The sequence below is a fragment of the Oncorhynchus clarkii genome, chromosome 16, assembly GCF_045791955.1.
Source record: "Oncorhynchus clarkii lewisi isolate Uvic-CL-2024 chromosome 16, UVic_Ocla_1.0, whole genome shotgun sequence".
Taxonomy (NCBI): domain Eukaryota; kingdom Metazoa; phylum Chordata; class Actinopteri; order Salmoniformes; family Salmonidae; genus Oncorhynchus; species Oncorhynchus clarkii.
The window spans coordinates 51,197,115-51,221,958 of record NC_092162.1 but is presented as its reverse complement, the minus strand read 5'-3'; the positions used below and the strand labels follow the sequence as shown (position 1 = coordinate 51,221,958).

General features: G+C 44.3%; 1 protein-coding gene across 7 annotated transcripts in view; it reads left to right on the top strand.

The window, feature by feature from the left end:
- The first annotated feature begins 372 nt into the window (after positions 1–372).
- LOC139368672 (plasma membrane calcium-transporting ATPase 3-like) overlaps positions 373–24,844 on the top strand; it is a 40,463-nt gene continuing 15,991 nt past the window's right edge. For 4 of the 7 annotated variants that reach the window (XM_071107850.1, XM_071107847.1, XM_071107853.1 and 1 more), the window contains exons 1-17: positions 373–809; positions 2,904–3,554; positions 5,186–5,383; positions 5,696–5,953; positions 6,246–6,371; positions 10,826–10,957; positions 13,711–13,761; positions 14,074–14,112; positions 14,517–14,678; positions 14,864–15,078; positions 15,392–15,634; positions 15,966–16,207; positions 16,648–16,882; positions 17,447–17,626; positions 17,778–17,865; positions 17,969–18,075; positions 18,390–18,581. In XM_071107850.1, coding sequence (XP_070963951.1) covers positions 3,338–3,554; positions 5,186–5,383; positions 5,696–5,953; positions 6,246–6,371; positions 10,826–10,957; positions 13,711–13,761; positions 14,074–14,112; positions 14,517–14,678; positions 14,864–15,078; positions 15,392–15,634; positions 15,966–16,207; positions 16,648–16,882; positions 17,447–17,626; positions 17,778–17,865; positions 17,969–18,075; positions 18,390–18,581 — 2,685 coding nt within the window. In that variant the 5' untranslated portion in view covers positions 373–809; positions 2,904–3,337. Of the gene's footprint in view, positions 810–2,903; positions 3,555–5,185; positions 5,384–5,695; positions 5,954–6,245; positions 6,372–10,825; positions 10,958–13,710; positions 13,762–14,073; positions 14,113–14,516; positions 14,679–14,863; positions 15,079–15,391; positions 15,635–15,965; positions 16,208–16,647; positions 16,883–17,446; positions 17,627–17,777; positions 17,866–17,968; positions 18,076–18,389; positions 18,582–24,844 lie in introns of those variants that run through there. The other 3 variants (XM_071107851.1, XM_071107854.1, XM_071107848.1) reach the window with 2 other exon arrangements.

Genomic DNA, 24,844 nt, shown 5'->3' with positions numbered 1-24,844 from the left:
ACAATATTTAATTGTGATGAGGCAACATAAACATGTTACAGAGCCGTTTTGAATGTAGGGCTATCAAGTAGCTTATATAGGCCTATCTACCTCCATTAATTGATGAAAGTCATTCTGATTATTATTTATTGTATGATGATTTGATTATTATTTTTTATTATATTGACATTTTGTTTTACCAATGGCTGTCTAAAGCTCAGACAGTCTATACAGGGATATTAGTACCAATATTCTGGACTAACGTGGTTGTAAAGTCTGGGTGAGCAAGGGGAGGGGTAGCTAGGAGCGTCAGCTCGGCAGTCGCAGCATCCATCCACCCCTCCCACTCCTACCCGTCGCATAGAACAGCCCATTTTAATGTTGCCATCATCATAGGACGAGTGCGGTAAGCGAGGAATCGTTTCAGCATGTAGACCCAAATTCTTGCTCACCAATTGGAGCTTATGCTGTATTATCAATTAGACGAAAAAATTACAGGAACGAGAATAATTGGGACCAACGACCAGAATAACAGTAATAATATCAAATAGCTACCTGCGGTCCTTAACCGTTAATTTATGCAAACACGCTAATATCTGCCTTCCATCATATAATTTTATTCCGCATTAGAGGAATTCCACATAGACGTCTGCACAATTCCGTGCTATACATTTATCTCCTGACCAGAAACAACAGATGGAACATCACGTCGGTACAGTCTACATCCTTCAAACGTTTTTGTCTGTCGGATATGAAGCGAATTTAAAAGTAAAGAACATTGGATTTCCTGTTTTTCGAAACTCTCCTTTGACGTCCTTGGACATGGCCGGGTGAGTATTTTTTATCTCAGTTCAATGGTGGTCTATCATTATGGTGGACTAAGGATAATATGGCATCAAAATGCCTCATGATATTGGAGTGACCTGTGAAAATGGCGAATATTTGCACCATTTATTAGACCTAGGCCTATTATTATAGCCTATACCTTTCTCGGTAGAACACTAGTATTGATAGCAGTCATCCAAAATATTATGGTGCAGGTAAGCTATGAGATAAAATGTATTCATGAATCCAATATAGTGAATTGGCTACGTAACCTTTATCAATACGACATGCTATTAAACATTTATTTGTCAGTTATTACAGGCAATTATAATTTATTACCGAGTAGACTAGGTAGGCTACATTAATGTTGTGTGCAACAAGAATATATTATTATTCATAGTAGGGCAGCATTGCCATCTGGAATATATAAAATCCCGATTTTGCGTATTCTGGGAATAGGGTATAGGCCTACGGGTCACTTCTATGATTTTTATGAGTATGCCGTTATTTTATATCTGAATGAGTCAAATCCGTGCACAGATATAAATTAGTCCGCAAATGAGCCAGTCAACATGGTTATAACCTTGTAGTAGGCCAGCTCACAGATTAAATGTAGCACATTCACTCGGGCAAAATTTTATAATTTTCCCACCATAAAGAAACACACTATGTTCCAATCGTATTTTTCCATGAGCTGCAATTCCTCTGAAATCTGTTGCCTCGAAAATATGTTCTCATTCATATTAGGCCCATTATATCCCCATTCACCTCTGGAAAAACAATTATAAAAATTGTGAATATAAGGAAAGTTGTTATTTCCCTACTTTAGTGTGCATTTCTATCGCAAGGGATGGATATCGCTGACATAAGAGAGAATTTGTGCAGACCAAGGTTAACACGGATATCTGAAGGTTACAAGTAAAGGGCATGGTGGATTTTGACAATGTACTAAAACATGCTCCGTCTTGCAAGGGAAATTGAGGATTTTTTAAAGTACTGATATATAAACACATATGTTTCCATTCACTTTTTGATACTGTGGAAATATAAAAACATCTTAATAAAGCCTACTCCTTCGTGCCACGATGGAGGCAATTTTCGCCTCGCATCACTCGGAGGAGAGTATCCTCTGTATCCCAGATCGCTGAGCATCATGGCTGTGCGCGTCGCCTTGGTAAAGCCCATTCTAGACATGGATTGGCTATTTCCATACGAGCGTCACGACGCTCGTTTAGGAGACTGTACTGTGATAACAAATATTTTCTGGAAATGTGTTTAACCTTAAACATGTTGTTGGGATTTTGATGATTCCTGGGCCCATATAGCAAGTATGGGTGGAATAGCATAAAGGGAATGCAATTCACTGTTTGAAGATGAGGAGGAGAGGGGTTATTATGCGAAGGTCATTATACAATACTCAGAATAGTGTAGGTCTGATGCATTACCTAAAGGCTTGTAAAATTCATGAGGAGACAAAATAATCAGATAATTCCATGCACACCTTTAGATTATTTGCGAATGCCTCTAAAACATTGAATAGGTCCTAAAACGTATAAAATCATGATCATGATCGTGATTACAATTTGATGCCAAGATTCAAGGATGTAACTTAGAGTCATAGATAAATAACATTATGAAGATATTGTATATTTGCGTGGGTTTTCATCCCAGTGCCTTTCTCCTCCAATTTTTAGTATGAACATTCATTGTGGTTAAATATGTCTCCCTGATCAGAGAGCCAACCCGCTACTAAGCAGTTAGAGAGGCCATAACATCCTAAATCAATAAACTAAAAATCAATAGACTTTTTATAAATAAATTATATCTGTTTTTTTGTTTCGTTTGATTTGTGTCCCAGTGAGGGAGGGGGTGGGATTGCAGGAACTCCTATTGTCTCATTAATAATTCTCTTTGGTGCAAATTATAGACCACATTTTTATGATAGAGTGAAATACTGTCAAGAGGCTGAAATCCTTACAACCTGAGAGTTCTTTTCAGACTTGGGTTTATTATAGCAAATGTTGACAACTCAACATCTAGATAGGGTTTAATGATGTAAGAATATTCCCTACAAAACATATCTTCTCCATCTTCTCCAGCCTTTAGGCGAATCCTACACAGGACCTGCCAAAGCATCTTTCTCTTCACCTCCAAACGCTTGAGCCCTTCTTTCTGTTTCTCTCCTTACAAATATCTGTTTCTATGGATTGATATCCCCCTTATCATTTTGTTTGATTCTCTTTTCTCTTCTGGGGTTGTGAGACAGACCAGATTAAAGTCTTTGGTGGAATAAACCACCAACAAATCACACAACAAAAACATTTCCAAATGTTCTTCCACACATGCCCTGATATGGAGAATCATAGAAGGGGCAAAGGAGGGAGTGGCATGGGGGAACATTAATCTAAAAATCACATAGTCAAGCATTTCCTACCCTGGCCTATCCTGGCCTACCCTGGCCCTTTTCAAAGAAGTCCATCAGAGAATCATTGTTTTTTGAAGAATCAATACACTTCTATTACCACACATTATCATGGGGGACTTAGCCAATAGTTCGGTGGAGTTCAAACCCAAGAAGCGAGGTAGTGGAGGGGGAACAGAGGTCAACCATGCAGGGGACTTTGGGGCCACCCTGGAGGACCTGCGGGACCTTATGGAGCTGAGAGGTGCAGAGGCCATTCAGAAGATCCAGGAGAACTACACGGACACAGAGGGCCTCTGTCAGAGACTGAAGACCTCCCCAGCCGATGGTGAGAGTCTCACTCAGACACACCACTCTCAGTGAAATACTTCACTGGAAACATACAATGCACTTTATTATCTACCTTACTAATACAATTCAAACCAATAGGTCAAATCAACTGGATTTTTTATGAACAACCAGTTGATGATATTTTATGCTATAGCGCCACTGCCATCTTGTTTGCATAGATGGTTTCTACCAGATGTCCTCATTTGTACTGTCCTCATCCGCCTGGTTTTCTATCTGTATTTGTGCATTCCCAACTCAGTCTGCCCGAACAGGCTTTCATGTTATGTTGCTAAGCTACAAAAGCATCAGCAATCTGGTGGGTGTGAGGCAGAGAGACAGACACCTCCTCTCATTCATCATGGCCTCCTGCAGCAAACATAAAATAGTCCTGAGGAGAGATGTTCAAACCACTATATGAGCCGTTAATGTTTTCAGCGTATTGCTTTATTTTCACCATTATAGTTTAAAATTATGTAATTTGTCACTTTTTAGATTATGTTAAATTATACAAGCGCCTATGATTCAACAAACTTCTAATATCGGCACACTTTTATGATGATTACAAAACTATTTTTATAATTCAGTAGAGATAAATGTATGCTGTTTCAGTTAGAGAGATGAAGGGGAATTTGTTCATGAACCTTTCATTACCATGGCAACTGTGAGAATATTGTCTGAATGAGTAAAATGTGACTTTTCACAGAGAGTCAGATTAATTATTAATTTGCATATCTCATCGCCCTGAAATGTTCCTACTCACGTGTCTTTTTATCACCAGACTGTTTCACACATCATTTCTGAATTCGGTTATAGTGCGACTACATTTTGACTACCCCCCCAAATGGGATTGGGTGAAAAAAAGACAGAGAGAGAGAGAGAGAGAGATGGCTGGGTTGACAGTAGCAGCAGGTGATGTTTGGCAGGGGAGGACATGAGGTGGGTGTGCCAGAGCACACACCCCACAGAGAAGCAGACACACACTGACTTAGCCATCTGTGCCATTCCCACCCCATCTATCTCATTCTACTAAAAGAGCACCCAGCACCCAGTGTCAACACTCAAACATTTATATGTCTGTTATATGATTCATGTGAGTGAGTCTATTGCAATGTATTTACAGAAGTAATTGAAAGATGGTTATGCTGTGTTTTGTCTGCTCTAATGGAGACATTTTGAAAGCATGTTATTTTAATGCTCTGTCATAATGCCTACACAAGGCTGTAAGAAACATGGCCTAAACTGTAACTATCTCAAGTTCTATGACCATGTCCTATATAATGTAATGACTGTTTATGACAACAGTATTTTTTATGGCCAGTTTCTAATATGAACCCTATTATGAAGTGTTACAGACTAATTTTCTAAAGCATGATTTGTTGAAACGGATTCCGATTCATGGCAGAGACCTGCAATTTGACAAATGTTTGGTCGTATGTAGGCATCCTGATAAAACATCCAAATAACGTTTCACTCTACAGTAATCTTCAACAGTTCCTTAACTACCCACTTACCTACTGAATTCACACAAGACTCTGATACCCTTGAATAGTGTTTTAAATTAAATCCAGTGAGGTGGATGAAGGGATGCCATGCACCATGTTCAGTAGCAGCATTCCCTGTCCTCTCTAGGCCTATCGGACAATCCGTCAGACCTAGAGAAGCGTGGCCAGGTGTTTGGCCAGAACTTTATCCCTCCTAAGAAGGCCAAGTCGTTCCTGGAGCTGGTCTGGGAGGCCCTACAGGATGTAACTCTCATCATCCTGGAGATAGCTGCCATCATCTCCCTCGCACTGTCCTTCTACCAACCGCCTGGAGAGGAGAGCGAAGGTAGGTGTGACTGACTGTCCAGGTATCAGACTTTGGCCTTCCGCATGCCTTAATAACTCATTAATTAGCCCTCTGAGCTAAAGCCTAGGCATTAGCTATGGGAGTTAACACAGGTTTTCAGTTCTCTCAGTTAAGGTAACTCATCAGGTGAGCGGAGTCCCCTCTTCCCTCACTTCTCTGCCCTATCTCTCTCTCTCTCTCTCTCTCTCTCTCTCTCTCTCTCTCTCTCTCTCTCTCTCTCTCTCTCTCTCTCTCACCTCTTTCTTTCTCTCTCTGCTCTATCTTTCTTCCTATTTCTCTCTCTCTCTGCAGCGTGTGGGAATGTGGCATCCGGTGCAGAGGACGAGGGCGAGGCGGAGGCTGGCTGGATTGAGGGCGCGGCCATCTTGCTGTCTGTCGTCTGCGTAGTGCTGGTGACGGCCTTTAACGACTGGAGCAAGGAGAAGCAGTTCCGGGGGCTGCAGAGCCGCATTGAGCAGGAGCAGCGATTTGCCGTGGTGCGGAATGGCACCGTCATCCAGATCCCTGTGGCTGAAATGGTGGTTGGGGATGTGGCCCAAATCAAATACGGTCAGTCCAGGATCAGGAGAAGTCCCCTGATGTAGTATACCTGGTTGGACTATCTATGTAGCTACCTGTGTATAATGCATTTGTAGTTCCTTTGACTGTATCTTACCGAAGGTCTATTAAGAATCAAACATTCATAACAGCTCAACCATAAATGCATAAATAATACATTAAACATATCTGGTTTTGTGTAGATTCCTATTAAGCAGTCATAACAATGTTTGGATCCTTATAATTCCTTATAGATCCTTATGTCTCCGGTCCCTTGTCTCCTCCTGCTTCCACTCCCACACAGGTGATCTCCTGCCTGCTGATGGGATACTGATACAGGGCAACGACCTGAAGATCGATGAGAGCTCGTTGACCGGAGAGTCTGACCATGTAAAAAAGTCTGTTGACAAGGACCCCATGTTGCTGTCTGGTGAGTTGTTTGCATATAATACAGTAGTCATGTTACAGTTGGGCGAAAGAGGCCATGCCAGAGGTGTTTGCATCTGTGCAGTATGATTGTGTGTGTCTCTGATCACAGAGATAGTAGATTATGTAAACCAGCTAGTAAGCTAGCTAGCTAGTTAGCTATGCTGTTGAAACAATCTAACTAGTCTTTGACCCGTGATTGGAGTTTGTTGTGCTGCTGACACCTGCCTCTTAATAAGCATACTATCAAATTGAAACCTTCCCTTTTACTGGCTGTGATATGACACATGCAACTCAAAACAGAGCCACTACTTACACTACCGTTGGGCGCCAGTAGCTTCTGCCTGCAGGATGAGTGCTGTCAGTGGGCAGAGGAGCGGGGGAGGGCGACTTTGTGTCTCTGTGTGCTGGCTGCAGTGCCGAGAGGGGAAATCTCATTGCCTCTCCAAGTGAGAGAGCGACTCCTCCCTGTTCCCTGGAGCCTGACAGGGCTAATCGGATTGTAGCCCCTGGTCAGCATCCTGAGCACCGGGTCATGAATCCATTAGACCCACAGGGGACCCTCACTCATCCTCTACCCAATAATGATACTCGGAACTGGACTCTGCTACTCACTCCATAGGTCCACCAGGCTAGGTCTATGCAGAGATCTAAATTAATCATGTTGTTGTGATGGTGATGTAGCAGCCTAATCCACATTGGTGATGGTGCAGAAGATCAAATATTGAAAGAATTCAGCTGCAGGTTCAGCAATATGTATTGTGATTTTATCAATCAATGTACACAATTCCCTTTTCTTACCATTGATTGTTTTTTCCCCAGTATCTGTCACACTTACCTCTCGAGGTGCTCATACATCACTTGATGTTTAGGCCACCACACATTGGATGAATGCAAATTCTGTAAATGCTGTGGAATTTTTAATTTTTTTATTTGATTTATTTCACCTTTATTTAACCAGGTAGGCCAGTTGAGAACAAGTTCTCATTTACAACTGCAACCTGGCCAAGATAAAGCAAAGAAGTGCAACAAAAACAACAACACAGAGTTACACATGGGATAAACAAACGTACAGTCAATAACGCAATAGAAAAATCTATATACAGTGTGTGCAAATAAAGTAAGGAGGTAAGGCAATAAATAGGCTAAGAGTGGCAAAGTAATTACAGTTTAGCAATTTACACTGGAGTGATATATGTGCAGATGATGATGTGCAAGTAGAAATACTGGTGTGCAAAAGAGCAGAAAAATACAAATACATTTGGGGATGAGGTAGGTATTTGGTTGGATGGGCTATTTACAGATGGGCTGTGTACAGCTGCAGTGATCGGTATGCTGCTCTAACAGCTGACACGTAAAGTTAGTGAGGGAGATATAAGTCTCCAACTGCAGTGATTTTTGCAATTCTTTCCAGTCATTGGCAGCAGAGAACTGGAAGGAAAGGCGGACAACTTAGGTCTTGGCTTTGGGGCCTTACCAGTGAAATATACTTACTGGAGCGTGTGCTACGGGTGGGTGTTGTTATGGTGACCAGTGAGCTGAGATAAGGCGGAGCTATACCTAGCAAAGACTTATAGATGACCTGGAGCCAGTGGGTTTGGCAACAAATATGTAGCGAGGACCAGCCAACGAGAGCATACAGGCCGCAGTGGTGGGTAATATATGGGGCTTTGATGACAAAACGGATGGCACTGTGATCCAATTTACTGAGTAGATTGTTGGAGGATAATTTGTAAATGACATCGCCAAAGTCAAGGATCGGTAGGATAGTCAGTTTTACGAGGGTAAGTTTGGCAGCATGAGTGAAGGAGGCTTTGTTTGCGAAATAGGAAGCCGATTCTAGATTTAACTTTGGATTGGAGATGCTTAATGTGAGTCTGGAAGGAGAGTTTACAGTCTAGCCAGACACCTAGGTATTTATAGTTGTCCACATATTCTAAGTCAGAACCGTCCAGAGTAGTGATGCAAGTTGGGCAGGCGGGTGCGGACAGCGATCGGTTGAAGAGCAGGCATTTAGTTTTACTAGCATTTAAGAGCAGTTGGAGGCCACGGAAGGAGTGTTTTATGGCGCTGAAGCTCGTCTGGAGGTTTGTTAACACAGTGTCCAAAGAAGGGCCAGAGGTATACGAATGGTGTCGTCTGTGTAGAGGTGGATCAAAAAATCACTAGCAGCAAGAGCGACATCATTGATGTATACAGAGAAAAGAGTCGGACCGAGAATTGAACCCTGTGGCACCCCCATAGAGACTGCCAGAGGTCCGGACAACAGGCCCTCCAATTTGACACACTGAACTCTATCTGAGAAGTAGTTAGTGAACCAGGCGAGGCAGTCATTAGAGAAACCAATGCTGCGAAGTCTGCCGATAAGAATGTATCAGTTCCAGTTAAAATATATTACATTTACTTGTTATAACCATTTTCATGCTGTGGTTTAGTGCACAAGTTCATAACAGTCCCAAGCCATTACATATGTAAGCAATCATCAACATCAAACATATTTAGCAGTATTCAGAACTATTCCACTACCTGGTATTAGGCAGTGTGAACACTGTTATTGAACAACTCCTGGTCTTTTGTGATAAAGTATTTTAATTAATGGGAACATAATGGAGCTCTGCTGTACAAAAGTAATTAGATCACCGGTCAGTAGGCGAAACAGAGGAAAGTGACCTTACTCAGTGATTAAAAACACAAACTACAGTAGCTCCAGAGTGTAATTGGTGAGTGTAATTCTGCGTTGCCTCTGGATTCCAACCTGCCTTCCCAACTTCACACCACACTCAAGCCAACCATGCAAAACTCTAGAACAAGAGTCGAGCTTGTCACTCCAGGAATGAGAACTGGCTTTTAGGTCTCAGCGAAGATGACGTCACTGTGTAATGTGAACTTAGCAGTCAATTATGTCTACATCATAGAAATAAACACAGATTTTTCCACAATAACCTTCTTTGAACAGCATATTGATTGCAAACAATATTAATGGAAATTCTCCCTTCTGTTTGAGGTGCGACATGATTAATACAGTGCATTCGGAAGTATTCAGACCTCTTCACTTTTTACACATTTTGTTATGTTACAGCCTTATTCTAAAATGTATTAAATCATTTTTTCCCCTCATCAATCTAAGCACAATAACCCATAATGACAAAGCAAATTTATTCAAAATAAAAACAGAAGTACCTTATTTAAATAAGTATTCAGACCCTTTGCTATGAGTCTCGAAATTGAGCTCAGTTGCATCCTGTTTCCATTGATTATCCTTGAGATGTTTCTACGTCTTCATTGGAGTCCACCTGTGGTAAATTCATTTGATTGAACATGAGGTCCCACAGTTGATAGTGCATGTCAGAGCAAAAACCAAGCCACGAGGTCAAAGGAATTGTCCGTAGAGCTCCGAGACAGGATTGTAATAAAGGCACAGATCTGGGGAAGGGTACAAACAATTTCTGCAGCATTGAAAGTCCCCAAGAACACAGTGGCCTCCATCATTCTTAAATGGAAGAAGTTTGGAACCATCAAGACTCTTCCTAGAGCTGTCCGCCCCGGCCAAACTAAGCAACGGAAGACGGAAGCCTCTTCAGTAAAAGGCACATGACAGCCCACTTGGAGTTTGCCAATAGGCACCTAAATACTCTCAGAAACAATATTCTCTGTTCTGATGAAACCAAGATTGAACACTTTGGCCTGAATGCCAAGCGTCACATCTGGAGAAAACCAGGCACCATCCCTACGGTGAAGCATGGTGGTGGAAGCATCAAGCTGTGTGTGTGTGTGTGTGTGTGTGGGGGGGGGGGGGGGGGGGGGGGGGTTCAGTGGCAGGGACTGCAAGACTAGTCAGGATCAAGGGAAAGATGAACGGGGCAGAGTACAGAGATCCTTGATGAAAACCTACTCCAGAGCACTCAGGACCTCAGACTGGGGTGAAGGACAACGGCCCTAAGCACATAGCCAAGACAACGCAGGAGTGACTTCAGACAAGTCTCTGAATGTCCTTGAGTGGCCCAGCCAGAGCCCAGACTTGAACCCGATCAAACATCTCTGGAGAGACCTGAAAATAGCTGTGCAGCGATGCTCCCCATCCAACCTGACAGAGCTTGAGAGGATCTGCAGAGAAGAATGGGAGAAACTCCCCAAATACAGGTGTGCCAAGCTTGTAGCGTCATACCGAAGAAGACTTGAGGCTGTAATCGCTGGCAAAGGTCCTTCAAAAAAGTACTGAGTAAAGGTTCTGAATGCTTATGTAAATGTGATGTTTAATTTTTTTGTGTTTTTTTTCAAAAATTGGCACAAATTTCTAAAAACCTGTTTTTGCTTTCTCATTATAGTGTAGATTGCAGAGGGAAAAACAAACAAATAATTTAATCAATTTTATAATAAGGCTGCAACGTAAAAACATGTGGGAAAAGTGAAGGGTTATTCCCATGTCTATTTAGGAATTTCATCTTTGTATCCCTTTAGGAACTCATGTGATGGAAGGCTCAGGAAAGATGCTAGTTACTGCTGTGGGAATCAACTCTCAAACTGGAATCATCTTCACTCTACTGGGGGCTGGAGAGGGGGAGGGGGAGGATGAGAAGAAAGACAAGAAAGGTAAGATAATAAGACAGGCTGAAGGTGTAATGTCATTAAGACGTTCGGTATAATTTTTGTGAGTATGAAGCAAATATAGTATTTTTGAAACACAATACATATACCAGGGATGCTTAAAATGGATATGAAGAGTTTCGTTCCAAAACGCTATATATCCATTTTCAGAAATGTTAGTAAATTAGCTTTTTTTAAGAACTTATTGAAAGTGATTGGTGTGTTTTTTTCCATATCTAATCATGACATGTTCAATGACAGACAGCTATTTGTTAAAAATCTATCAATTGATGGTTTTATTTCAGAGAGACAATCACATTTTGTTGCAAAATTAGATATATCCTCCTCTCTCTTAGAGACAAAAGTAGCAGTGCAAGGTTTTACACAGTCAAATGTGACAATAATTACAACTGTACAAATGATACATTTGTGACATACATTTTTTGTTATATCTTTTAAACTGTATCAATACAGTAATATGAGATCTGTGATCTTGTCAAAAGTAGTGCGCTATATAGGGAATAGGGTGCCATTTTGGACGAGGCCTAACTCTAACCAAAGACTATAGCCTCAGGCTAGATTTATGATGAGTTGAATTTATATGTTAATTATACAGGATATGAACAATCCATTCCAGCTAAACAATGGATATACAGTTGAAGTCGGAAGTTTAAATACACCTTAGCCAAATACATTTAAACTCCGTTTTTTTTTTTTTTTTACAATTCCTGATATTTAATCCTAGTAATAATTCCCTGTCTTAGGTCAGTTAGAATCACCACTTTATTTTAAGAATGTGAAATGTCAGAATAATAGTAGAGAGAATTATTTCTTACAGCTTTTATTTCTTTCATCACATTCCCAGTGGGTCAGAAGTTTACATACACTCAATTAGTATTTGGTAGCATTGCCTTTCAATTGCTTAACTTGGGTCAAACGTTTCGGGTAGCCTTCCACAAGCTTCCCACAATAAGTTAGGCAAATTTTGGCCCATTCCTCTTGACAGAGCTGGTGTAACTGAGTCAGGTTTGCAGGCCTCCTTGCTCGCACACGCTTTTTCAGTTCTGCCCACAAAATATCTAAAGGATTGAGGTTAGGGCTTTGTGATGGCCACTCCAATACCTTGACTTTGTTGGCTTTAAGCCATTTTGCCACAACTTTGGAAGTATGCTTGAGGTCATTGTCCATTTGGAAGACCCATTTCCGACCAAGCTTTAACTTCCTGACTGTCTTGAGATGTTTCTTCAATATAGCCACATAATTTTCCAGTCTCATAATGCCATCTATTTTGTGAAGTGCACCAGTCCCTCCTGCAGCAAAGCACCCGCACAACATGATGCTGCCACCCCCGTGCTTCACGGTTGGGATGGTGTTCTTCGGCTTGCAAGCCTCCCCCTTTTTCCTCCAAACATCACGATTGTCATTATGGCCAAACAGTTTTTTTTCATCGGACCAGAGGACATTTCTCCAAAAAGTATAATCTTTGTCCCCATGTGCAGTTGCAAACTGTAGTCTGGCTTTTTTATGGCGGTTTTGGAGCAGTGGCTTCTTCCTTGCTGAGCGGCCTTTCTGGTAATGTCGATATAAGACTCGTTTTACTGTGGATATAGATACTTTTGAACCTGTTATCTCCAGCATCTTCACAAGGTCCTTTGCTGTTGTTCTGGGATTGATTTGCACTTTTTGCACAAAAGTACGTTCATCTCTAGAAGACAGAACGCATCTCCTTCTCGAGCGGTATGACGGCTGCGTGGTCCCATGGTGTTTATACTTGCGTACTATTGTTTGTACAGATGAACGTGGTACCTTCAGGCATTTGGAAATTGCTCCCAAGGATGAAAGAGACTTGTGGAGGTCCACAATTTTTTGTAGAAAGTAGATGTCCTAACTGACTTGCCAAAACTATAGTTTGTTAACAAGAAATTTGTGGAGTGGTTGAAAAACAAGTTTTGATGACTCCAACCTAAGTGTATGTAAACTTCCAACTTCAACTGTATATCGTTTTGTAACAAAACTAATTTTAATACACATCTAAAATATATGAACCAAAATATGAGACCAGTGATATTTTACACACCCATAAGCATTCACTTCTGATGAAAAAATACAAATGTAAAAAATGTGTGCATATAACGTTTTGGAAATGAACTTTTCATATATACATGGATGTATTTACATATGATTGACTCACAATGTCTGTTTCTTATACTATATATACACAGACATATGTATATAAGTATCATGCATTGGCAGTTTCAATATGTGTATTGAAGAGATGCTACATTAAGCTGTGTCATTCAAGGCCTGATGTTCCTTCTGCTTATGAGAAAGAGAGAGCAGAGCATCTCTGAACTTTACAGTGTGCATTTACAGTACATGGGCAGATACTTTTCTCCCTGTCTCCCTCTCCTTGATATGAAGAGTGGTAGCTAGCTGCTTAATAATTATATCTAAAAGCATAGCAGTCTGCAAAGCAATCAATACTTGAATGGAAAGAGGGAGAGCAAGATGGGGATAGGGTTACACAGAGGGGGGAAGCCTCTGGTTAGGACGAAGCTTCACAATGAAGACCACAGAGAGACATGGTTTACTTATTTGCTGCTCCTGAGGTCTCATACATTCATTTTTTTTCATTCCTTGTTTGTTGTTTCTGTTGCTCATCATCCTTTTTACTGTTTTGATTGTTTTTGTCTCTTAATTTGATAAAATCTCTTATTGTCCCTGTCCCTATCTCAAATCCCAAACCACTATCTCATCAGAGGGCAATAATACCCCTGCAGTCGAAGCAAAACAGATCAGCATCACGAATGGTAGGTGTTTCCCCTACTAGACTAGTTAGATTGGTGAAGGGGTTTGCTAGAGATATTCCATGGGACTCCCATGGGAAAATAAATAACAAACTGTAAAAAAAATTTAAAAGTAAGTTTAACATGTTTATATAAGTCGTTGCGATTTCTTCACACGTTTCTGTCACTTTCATTTTGTCTATTCATTTTCCCATTCGATTTTTACTCCTTTAGGGGGGTTCAAATGGGAGCAATGTTTGCCTCCCATGCAGCAATATGTCTGTCACATTCAGATGTATCAGTCTAGATATTTCTCTCTCTCTCGCCTAATCTCAGGCAAGCAAGACGGGACACTGGAAAACAATCAGAACAAAGGTAAGAAACAGGGGGATTCCAAAGCAGAGGAATCATCCATAATTTCAAGTAGGCTACTTCATGTAAATCCTTTGGGGAACTATGCAAACAACAGATGGCATGAGGTAATAATTTATACAAAATATTTTAAAAATGTTACTTCTCAAATAAGATGGAAACAATATCTTGATTTATGTTGAAAACATATTACCTGTACGTTTGATAATAATGGGTTGTATGTTTACAGCCCTTTTCATTAGGTATCATAAGTGCTTTACATCCTGTTACAGTTGCACACTGTAGCTGTAGAACCCACCTGGGGGAAGCATGGCAGCCATTTTGTGCCGATAACGCCCACTAGACCTCTTGGCTTTTCTCTAACCGTCCTAACCACTCCTTAACTTTGTGACAACCCCCAACCTTAGCCAAGAAACAGGATGAGGCTGTTGCCATGGAGATGCAGCCCCTGAAGAGCGCTGAAGGTGGGGAGGTGGAAGCGGAGAAGAAAAAGGGCAACGTGCCTAAAAAAGAGAAGTCTGTGCTCCAGGGCAAACTCACTAAACTGGCCGTGCAGATCGGGAAGGCAGGTGAGGGCTGATTCTAAACGTTCAGCATTCATAATAAATTTTTTGCTGGCCTGCTTGTTCACTCTGACTTGACCTGTGTATGCACAAGGTTGGCTAGCAGTGCATACTCTACTACCGACAAACTCTTCACATTGTTCTTTGATCTAAGTAGCCATGTCTGTGTGTCTGTCTGTCCTCTTCCTCAGGTCTGGTCATGTCAGCCATCACAGTGATCATCCTGGTGATGTACTTTGTGATTGAGACCTTTGTGGTGCAGGGCCGGGAGTGGCTCACTGAGTGTACCCCCGTCTATGTGCAGTACTTTGTCAAGTTCTTCATCATCGGCGTCACAGTGCTGGTGGTGGCTGTGCCTGAGGGGCTGCCACTGGCTGTTACTATATCACTGGCCTACTCTGTCAAGGTAAGGGTAATAAACTGTGTGTGTGTGTGTGTGTGTGTGTGTGTGTGTGTGTGTGTGTGTGTGTGTGTGTGTGTGTGTGTGTGTGTGTGTGTGTGTGTGTGCGTAAGTGCTTGTCTGCGTGCGCGCTGCTGTAGACATTATGTGACGATCATGTTAAATCGTGTTTTTGCTCGAATATCCCCCATATGGCAAAATCAAGGCACGATTACACTTTACTATATATTGTACATGCAGCTGAATTGTATTGTAGTTTCTCAGGTGGAGGCCTAACAGTAAGATCCATCTCCGTCTGTTTCCTTCTCCTTCCCTGTAGAAAATGATGAAGGACAATAACTTGGTGCGCCACCTGGATGCCTGTGAGACCATGGGCAATGCCACGGCCATCTGCTCCGACAAGACAGGCACCCTCACTACCAACCGAATGACCGTGGTGCAGGCCTACGCGGGCGACCAGCACTTCCACAAGGTCCCACACCCTGACCAGATGAATCCTAAAGTGCTGGACACACTCGTCAATGCCATAGCTGTCAACAGCGCCTACACCTCCAAGATTATGGTGAGAGGGTGGATTAGGAAAGATCGATAGATACTTGCACATTGTTGAATGCTCCCACATTTTTATTGTGGATAATGTCTGCAATGCGGAATGGTAAAGGGACACAACTTTATCTTTTCTGGTTATTTTCTGGTTAACTTGCAAAGACATTTACATCTTTATTGGCCATTTGGATGGAAATGTATTTTGTTCATGTTAACCCAACATATATAAACCATTCATAGAATTCAGAAGTTACAGACAAATTTACATTTTTCCCAGTCTCCTATTCTGTCTTTTTCCTCCACACGTATTGAGCAAAAACATGGTATCTTCATCTTTTATCCCTTAGCCCCCGGATAAGGAGGGAGGCCTACCCAAGCAGGTGGGCAACAAGACAGAGTGTGCCCTACTTGGCTTCATCCTGGACCTGAAGAGGGACTATGCCCCTGTGAGGGAACAGATCCCTGAGGAGAAGCTCTACAAGGTCTACACCTTCAACTCTGTGCGCAAGTCCATGAGCACGGTGGTGCAGCTGCCTGATGGATCCTTCCGCCTCTACAGCAAGGGGGCCTCTGAGATCCTGCTCAAGAAGTGAGTCTGACTTTCAGGCTGGAGACGGCCTGCCTTGTGTGCCTGCCTTGTCATGACAAGTAGGAAAAGTAGTTTCCCTGTGAATCACACATGCAAATAAAGGGCTCTATTCAATCCCTATTGCTGAAGCATGATAGAATTGTAAAGGTAGATTCCGATTGAGCCCAACATATGCAGCATTTACCGTGAATGCAGTCTCTAACGTGAGAACATTGCCTTTAAATTGAAATCAGGCTGTAATGCGGAACTTCTGCAATACGGATTGAATAAAGCCCAAAGTTGGATTTGATAGAGGCTACAGCTTTGATAGAGAAAGGGGTGGTAGGGGCCTCAAGATAAAGTGGGCCTTGAATGAGAATTGATGATCAAAACAAAATGACAAACATGAATATTGTGCCCTAACATACAGAGCATCTGTGTCCTGACTCTCTGTCTGTCAGATGCTCCTCTATCATGGCTGGTGGTGGTGATCCACGGGGTTTCCGCCCGCGGGACAGGGACGAGATGGTGAAGAAAGTGATCGAGCCCATGGCCTGCGACGGCCTGCGCACCATCTGCGTGGCCTACAAGGACCTGCCGGCCAGCCCTGAGCCCGACTGGGAGAACGAGGCTGGCATCGTCAGTGACCTCATCTGTATCACAGTGGTGGGCATCGAGGACCCTGTCCGCCCAGAGGTAACCAAGACCTTACGCAGAGGGATTCTCTATTGGGGTGCATTTGTTTTCACAGATGTAGGTAGATTTGGAGTGGAGTTTTTCCACAGGGATGACAATTGCCTGTTACTTGCTCTTCATTTCAAGTGGATAATTCTGTTGAAAAATGTCTAAATAAGAACTTGTAAAAACCTAGGATTAGAGTGGGGAGAAGCTTGCCCTTATGGAAGGGTTGGCACAGTAGGATGACACAACAGGTTTTGTTATACTGTAGGCATATAGTTATAGGTATTGTAATCTCTCATGGACAGACGCACATAACATAAATGGCACCGTAGCGTCTGTCAACAGACTGGAATGCGACAACTAACAAGGAACATTGTTCCAGTACCTTGATTTTTTGTCACTGATCATTTTGACAAATCACAATGTTGCAAGATTTTAATTCTGGGTTTCCAAATGATAGGTTTTGTTATAGTTGTAGGTTTAGTAAATATTCAATAATTTATCTGTAGTATCATGTACATCAGCGAGTAAGAGGGTGTGCCAAAGCTTTAGCAAAACTATGGTGTCTTTTCTAACCAGGTCCCAGATGCTATCAAGAAATGCCAGCGGGCAGGTATCACCGTGCGTATGGTGACAGGTGACAACATCAACACAGCACGCGCCATCGCTGCCAAGTGTGGCATCATCCAGCCTGGGGATGACTTCCTGTGTATAGACGGGAAGGAATTCAACCGACGAATCAGAAATGAGAAAGGAGAGGTAGAGTTCATCATTCATGTGTTGTTTGATACTCTTTTACTGACAAAAAATGCAAGTGCCCTGACTCAATGCATTAGCTTCAATAACTCAGTGTTACAAGACTCAACAGTTTCTGTGGATACCCCTATAATACAATCTTTATTTCTTACAGGTTGAGCAGGAGCGCATTGATAAGGTTTGGCCCAAACTAAGAGTTCTGGCTAGGTCTTCACCTACAGACAAACATACACTGGTCAAAGGTGGGTCAGAGACACTCCACTCAAAGCTACAGAAGTATTTTTGTAAACAGATGGTAAACCATGCAGCTGTATAATTTCCAATGATAACTTTCTCTTCCTGCAGGCATCATAGACAGCACTGTACTGGAGCAGCGGCAGGTAGTGGCAGTGACAGGGGACGGGACAAACGACGGACCTGCCCTGAAGAAGGCCGATGTTGGCTTTGCCATGGTGAGTCATGTAAATGATGATGATGATGATGATGACACACATCTGTAGTAATTTTAGTACATTTGGGGAGATATTAAATCCCATACTTAACGCTACAGTTCACTAAATGTACCCTATGTATTTACAATATAGTTACATAGGCATGGTATGTACTTTAGTATTGTTACATTAGTACTTACAGTACACTACTACTATGTAACTATCATACACATAAGTAGGTATTACTGACATGTATTGTTTTTTAATGTGAGACCTGTGAATACTTTTCAAAGCAGTGTACATTTAAAGTGGCTCTTTTTTGTGGCTCTGTGTAGGGCATCGCTGGTACTGACGTAGCCAAGGAAGCCTCTGACATCATTCTGACTGATGACAACTTCTCTAGCATTGTGAAGGCGGTCATGTGGGGCCGCAACGTCTATGACAGCATCTCCAAGTTCCTCCAGTTCCAGCTCACTGTCAATGTGGTGGCTGTCATCGTGGCCTTCACCGGCGCCTGTATCACACAGGTACTCACTCCATCTCTGACTCTCGCACTCCACACCACACCACAATTCACTGTTGTGTAAATTACAAATGGACCACTTACTGTAAGTAACTCACTAGGAAATGGTCAAAGATATACACTACTGTTCAAAAGTTTGGGGTCACTTATACATTTCCTTGTTTTTGAAAGAAAAGCTAATTTTTTGTCCATTAAAATAACATCAAATTGATCAAAAATACAGTGTAGACATTGTTAATGTTGTAAATGACTATTGTAGCTGGAAACGGCAGATTTTTAATGGAATATCTACGTAGGCGTACAGAGGCCCATTATCAGCAACCATCCCTGTGTAACACAATGTGTTTACATGGCACATTGTGTTAGCTAATCCAAGTTTATCATTTTAAAAGGCTAATTGATCATTAGCAAACCCTTTTGCAATTATGTTAGCACAGCTGAAAAGTGTTGTTCTGATTAAATAAGCAATACAACTGGCCTTTTTTAGACTAGTTGAGTATCTGGAGCATCAGCATTTGTGGGTTTGATTACAGGCTCAAAATGAAGAGAAACAAAGACCTTTTGTCATGTACTGTCATGTTGTCTTGTCTCTGTCCTTTCCCTTCACCCTGTCTCCCTCTGCTGGTCGTTGTTAGGTTACCTTTTCTCCCCCAATTTCCACCAGCTGTGCCTTGTCTCCTCCTAACCACCTCGTCACCCCGTTTCCCACCTGTTCCCTTTTTCCCTCTGATTAGGTCCCTATATCTCTCTCTGTTTTTGTTCCTGTCCTTGTCGGATTCTTGTTTGTTTGTGTCATTCATGCCTGAACCAGACTGTCGTCATGTTTGCTATAACCTTGTCCTGTCCTGTCGGAATCTGCCGGTCCATCTGAGCCTACCTATGTTTGGTAATTAAAGAAGCTCTGTTTAAGTTGATTCGCTTTTGGGTCCTCATTCACGCACCGTAACAGAAGAATCCGACCAAGAATGGACCCAGCGACTTCGGATCCTCTCCACTCAGCCGTCGGGATCCAGGGAGCGATGCTAGGCAGACACGAGCAGGAATTGTCTGCTGCTCGACATGCCGTTGAGACCCTGGCCACCCAAGTCTCCAACCTCACAGAACAGGTTCACCATCTCCGCCTCGATCCACCGGCCACTTCCAGGGCTTTCGAATCTCCGGAGCCCAGAATCAATAACCCGCCGTGTTACTCTGGGGAGCCCACTGAATGCCGCTCGTTCCTCACCCAGTGTGATATTGTGTTTTCTCTCCAGCCCTACACTTTCTCCAGGAGCACTGCTCGTGTCGCCTACGTCATATCTCTCCTTATTGGACGGGCTCGTGAGTGGGGCACGGCAATCTGGGGGGCAAGGGCTGAGTGTACTAACCAGTATCAGGACTTTAAGGAGGAGATGATACGGGTTTTTGATCGATCTGTTTTTGGGGAGGAGGCTTCCAGGGCCCTGTCGTCCCTATGTCAAGGCAATCGATCCATAACTGACTACTCTATTGAGTTTCGCACTCTTGCTGCCTCCAGTGGCTGGAACGAGCCGGCCTTGCTCGCTCGTCTTCTGGAGGGTCTCCGCGCAGAGGTAAAGGATGAGATTCTCTCCCGGGAGGTTCCTTCCAGCGTGGATTCCTTGATTGAACTCGCTATTCGCATTGAGCGACGGGTTGATCTTCGTCACCGAGCTCGTGGAAAGGAGCTCGCGCTCTCCGATGCCCCCCTCTCCGCATCACTACCATCTTCCTCTGCCGGCTCGGGAGCTGAGCCTATGCAGCTGGGAGGTATCCGCATCTCGACTAAGGAGAGGGAACGGAGAATCACCAACCGCCTCTGTCTCTATTGCGGTTCTGCTGGTCATTTTGTCACTTCATGTCCAGTAAAAGCCAGAGCTCATCAGTAAGCGGAGGGCTACTGGTGAGCGCTACTACTCCTGTCTCTCCTTCAAGATCCTGCACTACCTTGTCGGTCCATCTACGCTGGACCGGTTCGTCAGCTTCCTGCAGTGCCTTAATAGACTCTGGGGCGGAGGGCTGTTTTATGGACGAGACCTGGGCTCGGGAACATGACATTCCTCTCAGACAGTTAAAGGAGCCCACGGCCTTGTTCGCCCTGGATGGTAGTCCTCTCCCCAGGATTCAGCGTGAGACGCTACCTTTAACCCTCACTGTTTCTGGTAATCATAGTGAAACCATTTCTTTTTTGATTTTTCGTTCACCTTTTACACCTGTTGTTTTGGGCCATCCCTGGCTAGTTTGTCATAATCCTTCCATTAATTGGTCTAGTAATTCTATCCTCTCCTGGAACGTCTCTTGTCATGTGAAATGTTTAATGTCTGCTATCCCTCCTGTTTCCTCTGTCTCTTCTTCACAGGAGGAGCCTGGTGATTTGACAGGGGTGCCGGAGGAATATCACGATCTGCGCACGGTGTTCAGTCGGTCCAGGGCCACCTCTCTTCCTCCACACCGGTCGTATGATTGTAGTATTGATCTCCTTCCGGGAACCACCCCCCCCCGGGGTAGACTATACTCTCTGTCGGCTCCCGAACGTAAGGCTCTCGAAGATTATTTGTCTGTAGCTCTTGACGCCGGTACCATAGTCCCCTCCTCCTCTCCCGCCGGAGCGGGGTTTTTTTTTGTCAAGAAGAAGGACGGGTCTCTGCGCCCCTGCATAGATTATCGAGGGCTGAATGACATAACAGTGAAGAATCGTTATCCGCTTCCTCTTATGTCTTCAGCCTTCGAGATCCTGCAGGGAGCCAGGTTTTTCACTAAGTTGGACCTTCGTAACGCTTACCATCTCGTGCGCATCAGGGAGGGGGACGAGTGGAAGACGGCGTTTAACACTCCGTTAGGGCACTTTGAATACCGGGTTCTTCCTTTCGGCCTCGCTAACGCTCCAGCTGTCTTTCAGGCATTAGTCAATGATGTCCTGAGAGACATGCTGAACATCTTTGTTTTCGTTTACCTTGACGATATCCTGATTTTTTCACCGTCACTCCAGATTCATGTTCAGCACGTCCGACGTGTCCTCCAGCGCCTTTTAGAGAATTGTCTTTTTGTGAAGGCTGAGAAGTGCACTTTTCATGCCTCCTCCGTCACATTTCTCGGTTCAGTTATTTCCGCTGAAGGCATTAAGATGGATCCCGCTAAGGTCCAAGCTGTCATTGATTGGCCCGTCCCTAAGTCACGCGTCGAGCTGCAGCGCTTTCTCGGCTTCGCGAACTTCTATCGTCGTTTCATCCGTAATTTCGGTCAGGTGGCAGCTCCTCTCACAGCCCTTACTTCTGTCAAGACGTGCTTTAAGTGGTCCGTTTCCGCCCAGGGAGCTTTTGATCTCCTCAAGAATCGTTTTACATCCGCTCCTATCCTTGTTACACCTGACGTCTCTAGACAGTTCGTTGTCGAGGTTGACGCGTCAGAGGTGGGAGTGGGAGCCATCCTTTCTCAGCGCTCCCTCTCGGACGACAAGGTCCACCCATGCGCGTATTTTTCTCATCGCCTGTCGCCGTCGGAACGTAACTATGATGTGGGTAACCGCGAACTGCTCGCCATCCGGTTAGCCCTAGGCGAATGGCGACAGTGGTTGGAGGGGGCGACCGTTCCTTTTGTCGTTTGGACTGACCATAGGAACCTTGAGTACATCCGTTCTGCCAAACGACTTAATGCGCGTCAGGCGCGTTGGGCGCTGTTTTTCGCTCGTTTCGAGTTCGTGATTTCTTATCGTCCGGGCTCTAAGAACACCAAGCCTGATGCTTTGTCTCGTCTCTTCAGTTCTTCAGTAGCCTCCACTGACCCCGAGGGGATTCTCCCTGAGGGGCGTGTTGTCGGGTTGACTGTCTGGGGAATTGAGAGGCAGGTAAAGCAAGCACTCACTCAAACTCCGTCGCCGCGCGCTTGTCCTAGGAACCTTCTTTTCGTTCCCGTTCCTACTCGTCTGGCCGTTCTTCAGTGGGCTCACTCTGCCAAGTTAGCCGGCCACCCTGGCGTTCGGGGTACGCTTGCTTCCATTCGCCAGCGTTTCTGGTGGCCCACCCGGGAGCATGACACGCGTCGTTTCGTGGCTGCTTGTTCGGTCTGCGCGCAGACTAAGTCCGGTAACTCTCCTCCTGCCGGCCGTCTCAGGCCGCTTCCTATTCCCTCTCGACCGTGGTCTCACATCGCCTTAGATTTTGTCACCGGACTGCCTTCGTCAGCGGGGAAGACTGTTATTCTTACGGTTGTCGATAGGTTCTCTAAGGCGGCTCATTTCATTCCCCTTGCTAAGCTTCCTTCTGCTAAAGAGACGGCACAAATCATCATCGAGAATGTTTTCAGAATTCATGGCCTTCCGTCAGACGTCGTTTCGGACAGAGGTCCGCAATTCACGTCTCAATTTTGGAGGGAGTTTTGCCGTTTGATTGGGGCTTCCGTCAGTCTCTCTTCCGGCTTTCACCCCCAGTCTAACGGTCAAGCAGAACGGGCCAATCAGACTATTGGTCGCATCTTACGCAGTCTTTCGTTTCGCAACCCTGCGTCTTGGTCAGAACAGCTCCCCTGGGCAGAATACGCCCACAACTCGCTTCCTTCGTCTGCGACCGGGCTATCTCCTTTTCAGAGTAGCCTCGGGTACCAGCCTCCGTTGTTCTCATCTCAGTTCGCCGAGTCCAGCGTCCCCTCCGCTCAGGCTTTTGTCCAACGTTGCGAGCGCACCTGGAAGAGGGTCAGGTCTGCACTTTGCCGTTATAGGGCGCAGACTGTGAGAGCTGCTAATAAGCGTAGAACTAAGAGCCCTAGATATTGTCGCGGTCAGAGAGTTTGGCTCTCCACTCAGAACCTTCCCCTTAAGACGGCTTCTCGCAAGTTGACCCCGCGGTTCATTGGTCCATTCCGTATCTCTCAGGTCATTAATCCTGTCGCAGTGCGACTTCTTCTTCCGCGATATCTTCGTCGCGTCCACCCGGTCTTCCATGTCTCCTGTGTTAAGCCCGTTCTTCGCGCCCCCGCTCGTCTTCCCCCCCCCCCCCCCCCCATCCTTGTCGAGGGCGCACCTATCTACAGGGTCCGTAAAATCTTGGACATGCGTCCTCGGGGCCGTGGTCATCAGTACCTAGTTGACTGGGAGGGGTACGGTCCTGAGGAGAGGAGTTGGGTTCCCTCTCGGGACGTGCTGGACCGTGCGCTGATTGATGATTTCCTCCGTTGCCGCCAGGTTTCCTCCTCGAGTGCGCCAGGAGGCGCTCGGTGAGTGGGGGGGTACTGTCATGTACTGTCATGTTGTCTTGTCTCTGTCCTTTCCCTTCACCCTGTCTCCCTCTGCTGGTCGTTGTTAGGTTACCTTTTCTCCCCCAATTTCCACCAGCTGTGCCTTGTCTCCTCCTAACCACCTCGTCACCCCGTTTCCCACCTGTTCCCTTTTTCCCTCTGATTAGGTCCCTATATCTCTCTCTGTTTTTGTTCCTGTCCTTGTCGGATTCTTGTTTGTTTGTGTCATTCATGCCTGAACCAGACTGTCGTCATGTTTGCTATAACCTTGTCCTGTCCTGTCGGAATCTGCCGGTCCATCTGAGCCTACCTATGTTTGGTAATTAAAGAAGCTCTGTTTAAGTTGATTCGCTTTTGGGTCCTCATTCACGCACCGTAACACCTTTCTTCTGAAACTCGTCAGTCTATTCTTGTTCTGAGAAATGAAGGCTATTCCATGCGAGGAATTGCCAAGAAACTGAAGATCTCATACAACGCTGTGTACTACTTCTTTCAAAGGACAGCGCAAACTGGCTCTAACCAGAATAGAAGAGGAGTGGGAGGCCCCAGTGCACAACTGAGCAAGAGGACAAGTATATTAGAGTGTCTAATTTGAGAAACAGATGCCTCACAAATGCTCAACTGGCAGCTTCAATAAATAGTACCCGCAAAACACCAGTCTCAACGTCAACAGTGAAGAGGCGACTCCAGGATGCTGGCCTTCTAGGGAGAGTTTCAAAGAAAAATCCATATCTCAGGCTGGCCAATAAAAATAAAATATTAAGATGGGCAAAAGAACACAGACACTGGACAGAGGAACTCTACCTAGAAGGCCAGCATCCTCTTCACTGTTGACGTTGAGACTGGTGTTTTGCGATGACCCCAAACTTTTGAACGGTAGTGTAGGTAACGGTCTACGGACATTCCAAACAAGCTTTAAAGCTAAATGATCTCTCCCTACCTCTCTGCCTCTCTCCTTGTTACCTCCCTCTCTCTGCCTGCCTCCTCCCCTCTCTCTGCCTCTTTCTCTCCCTCTACCTCCCTCTCTTCTCCATACCCCCT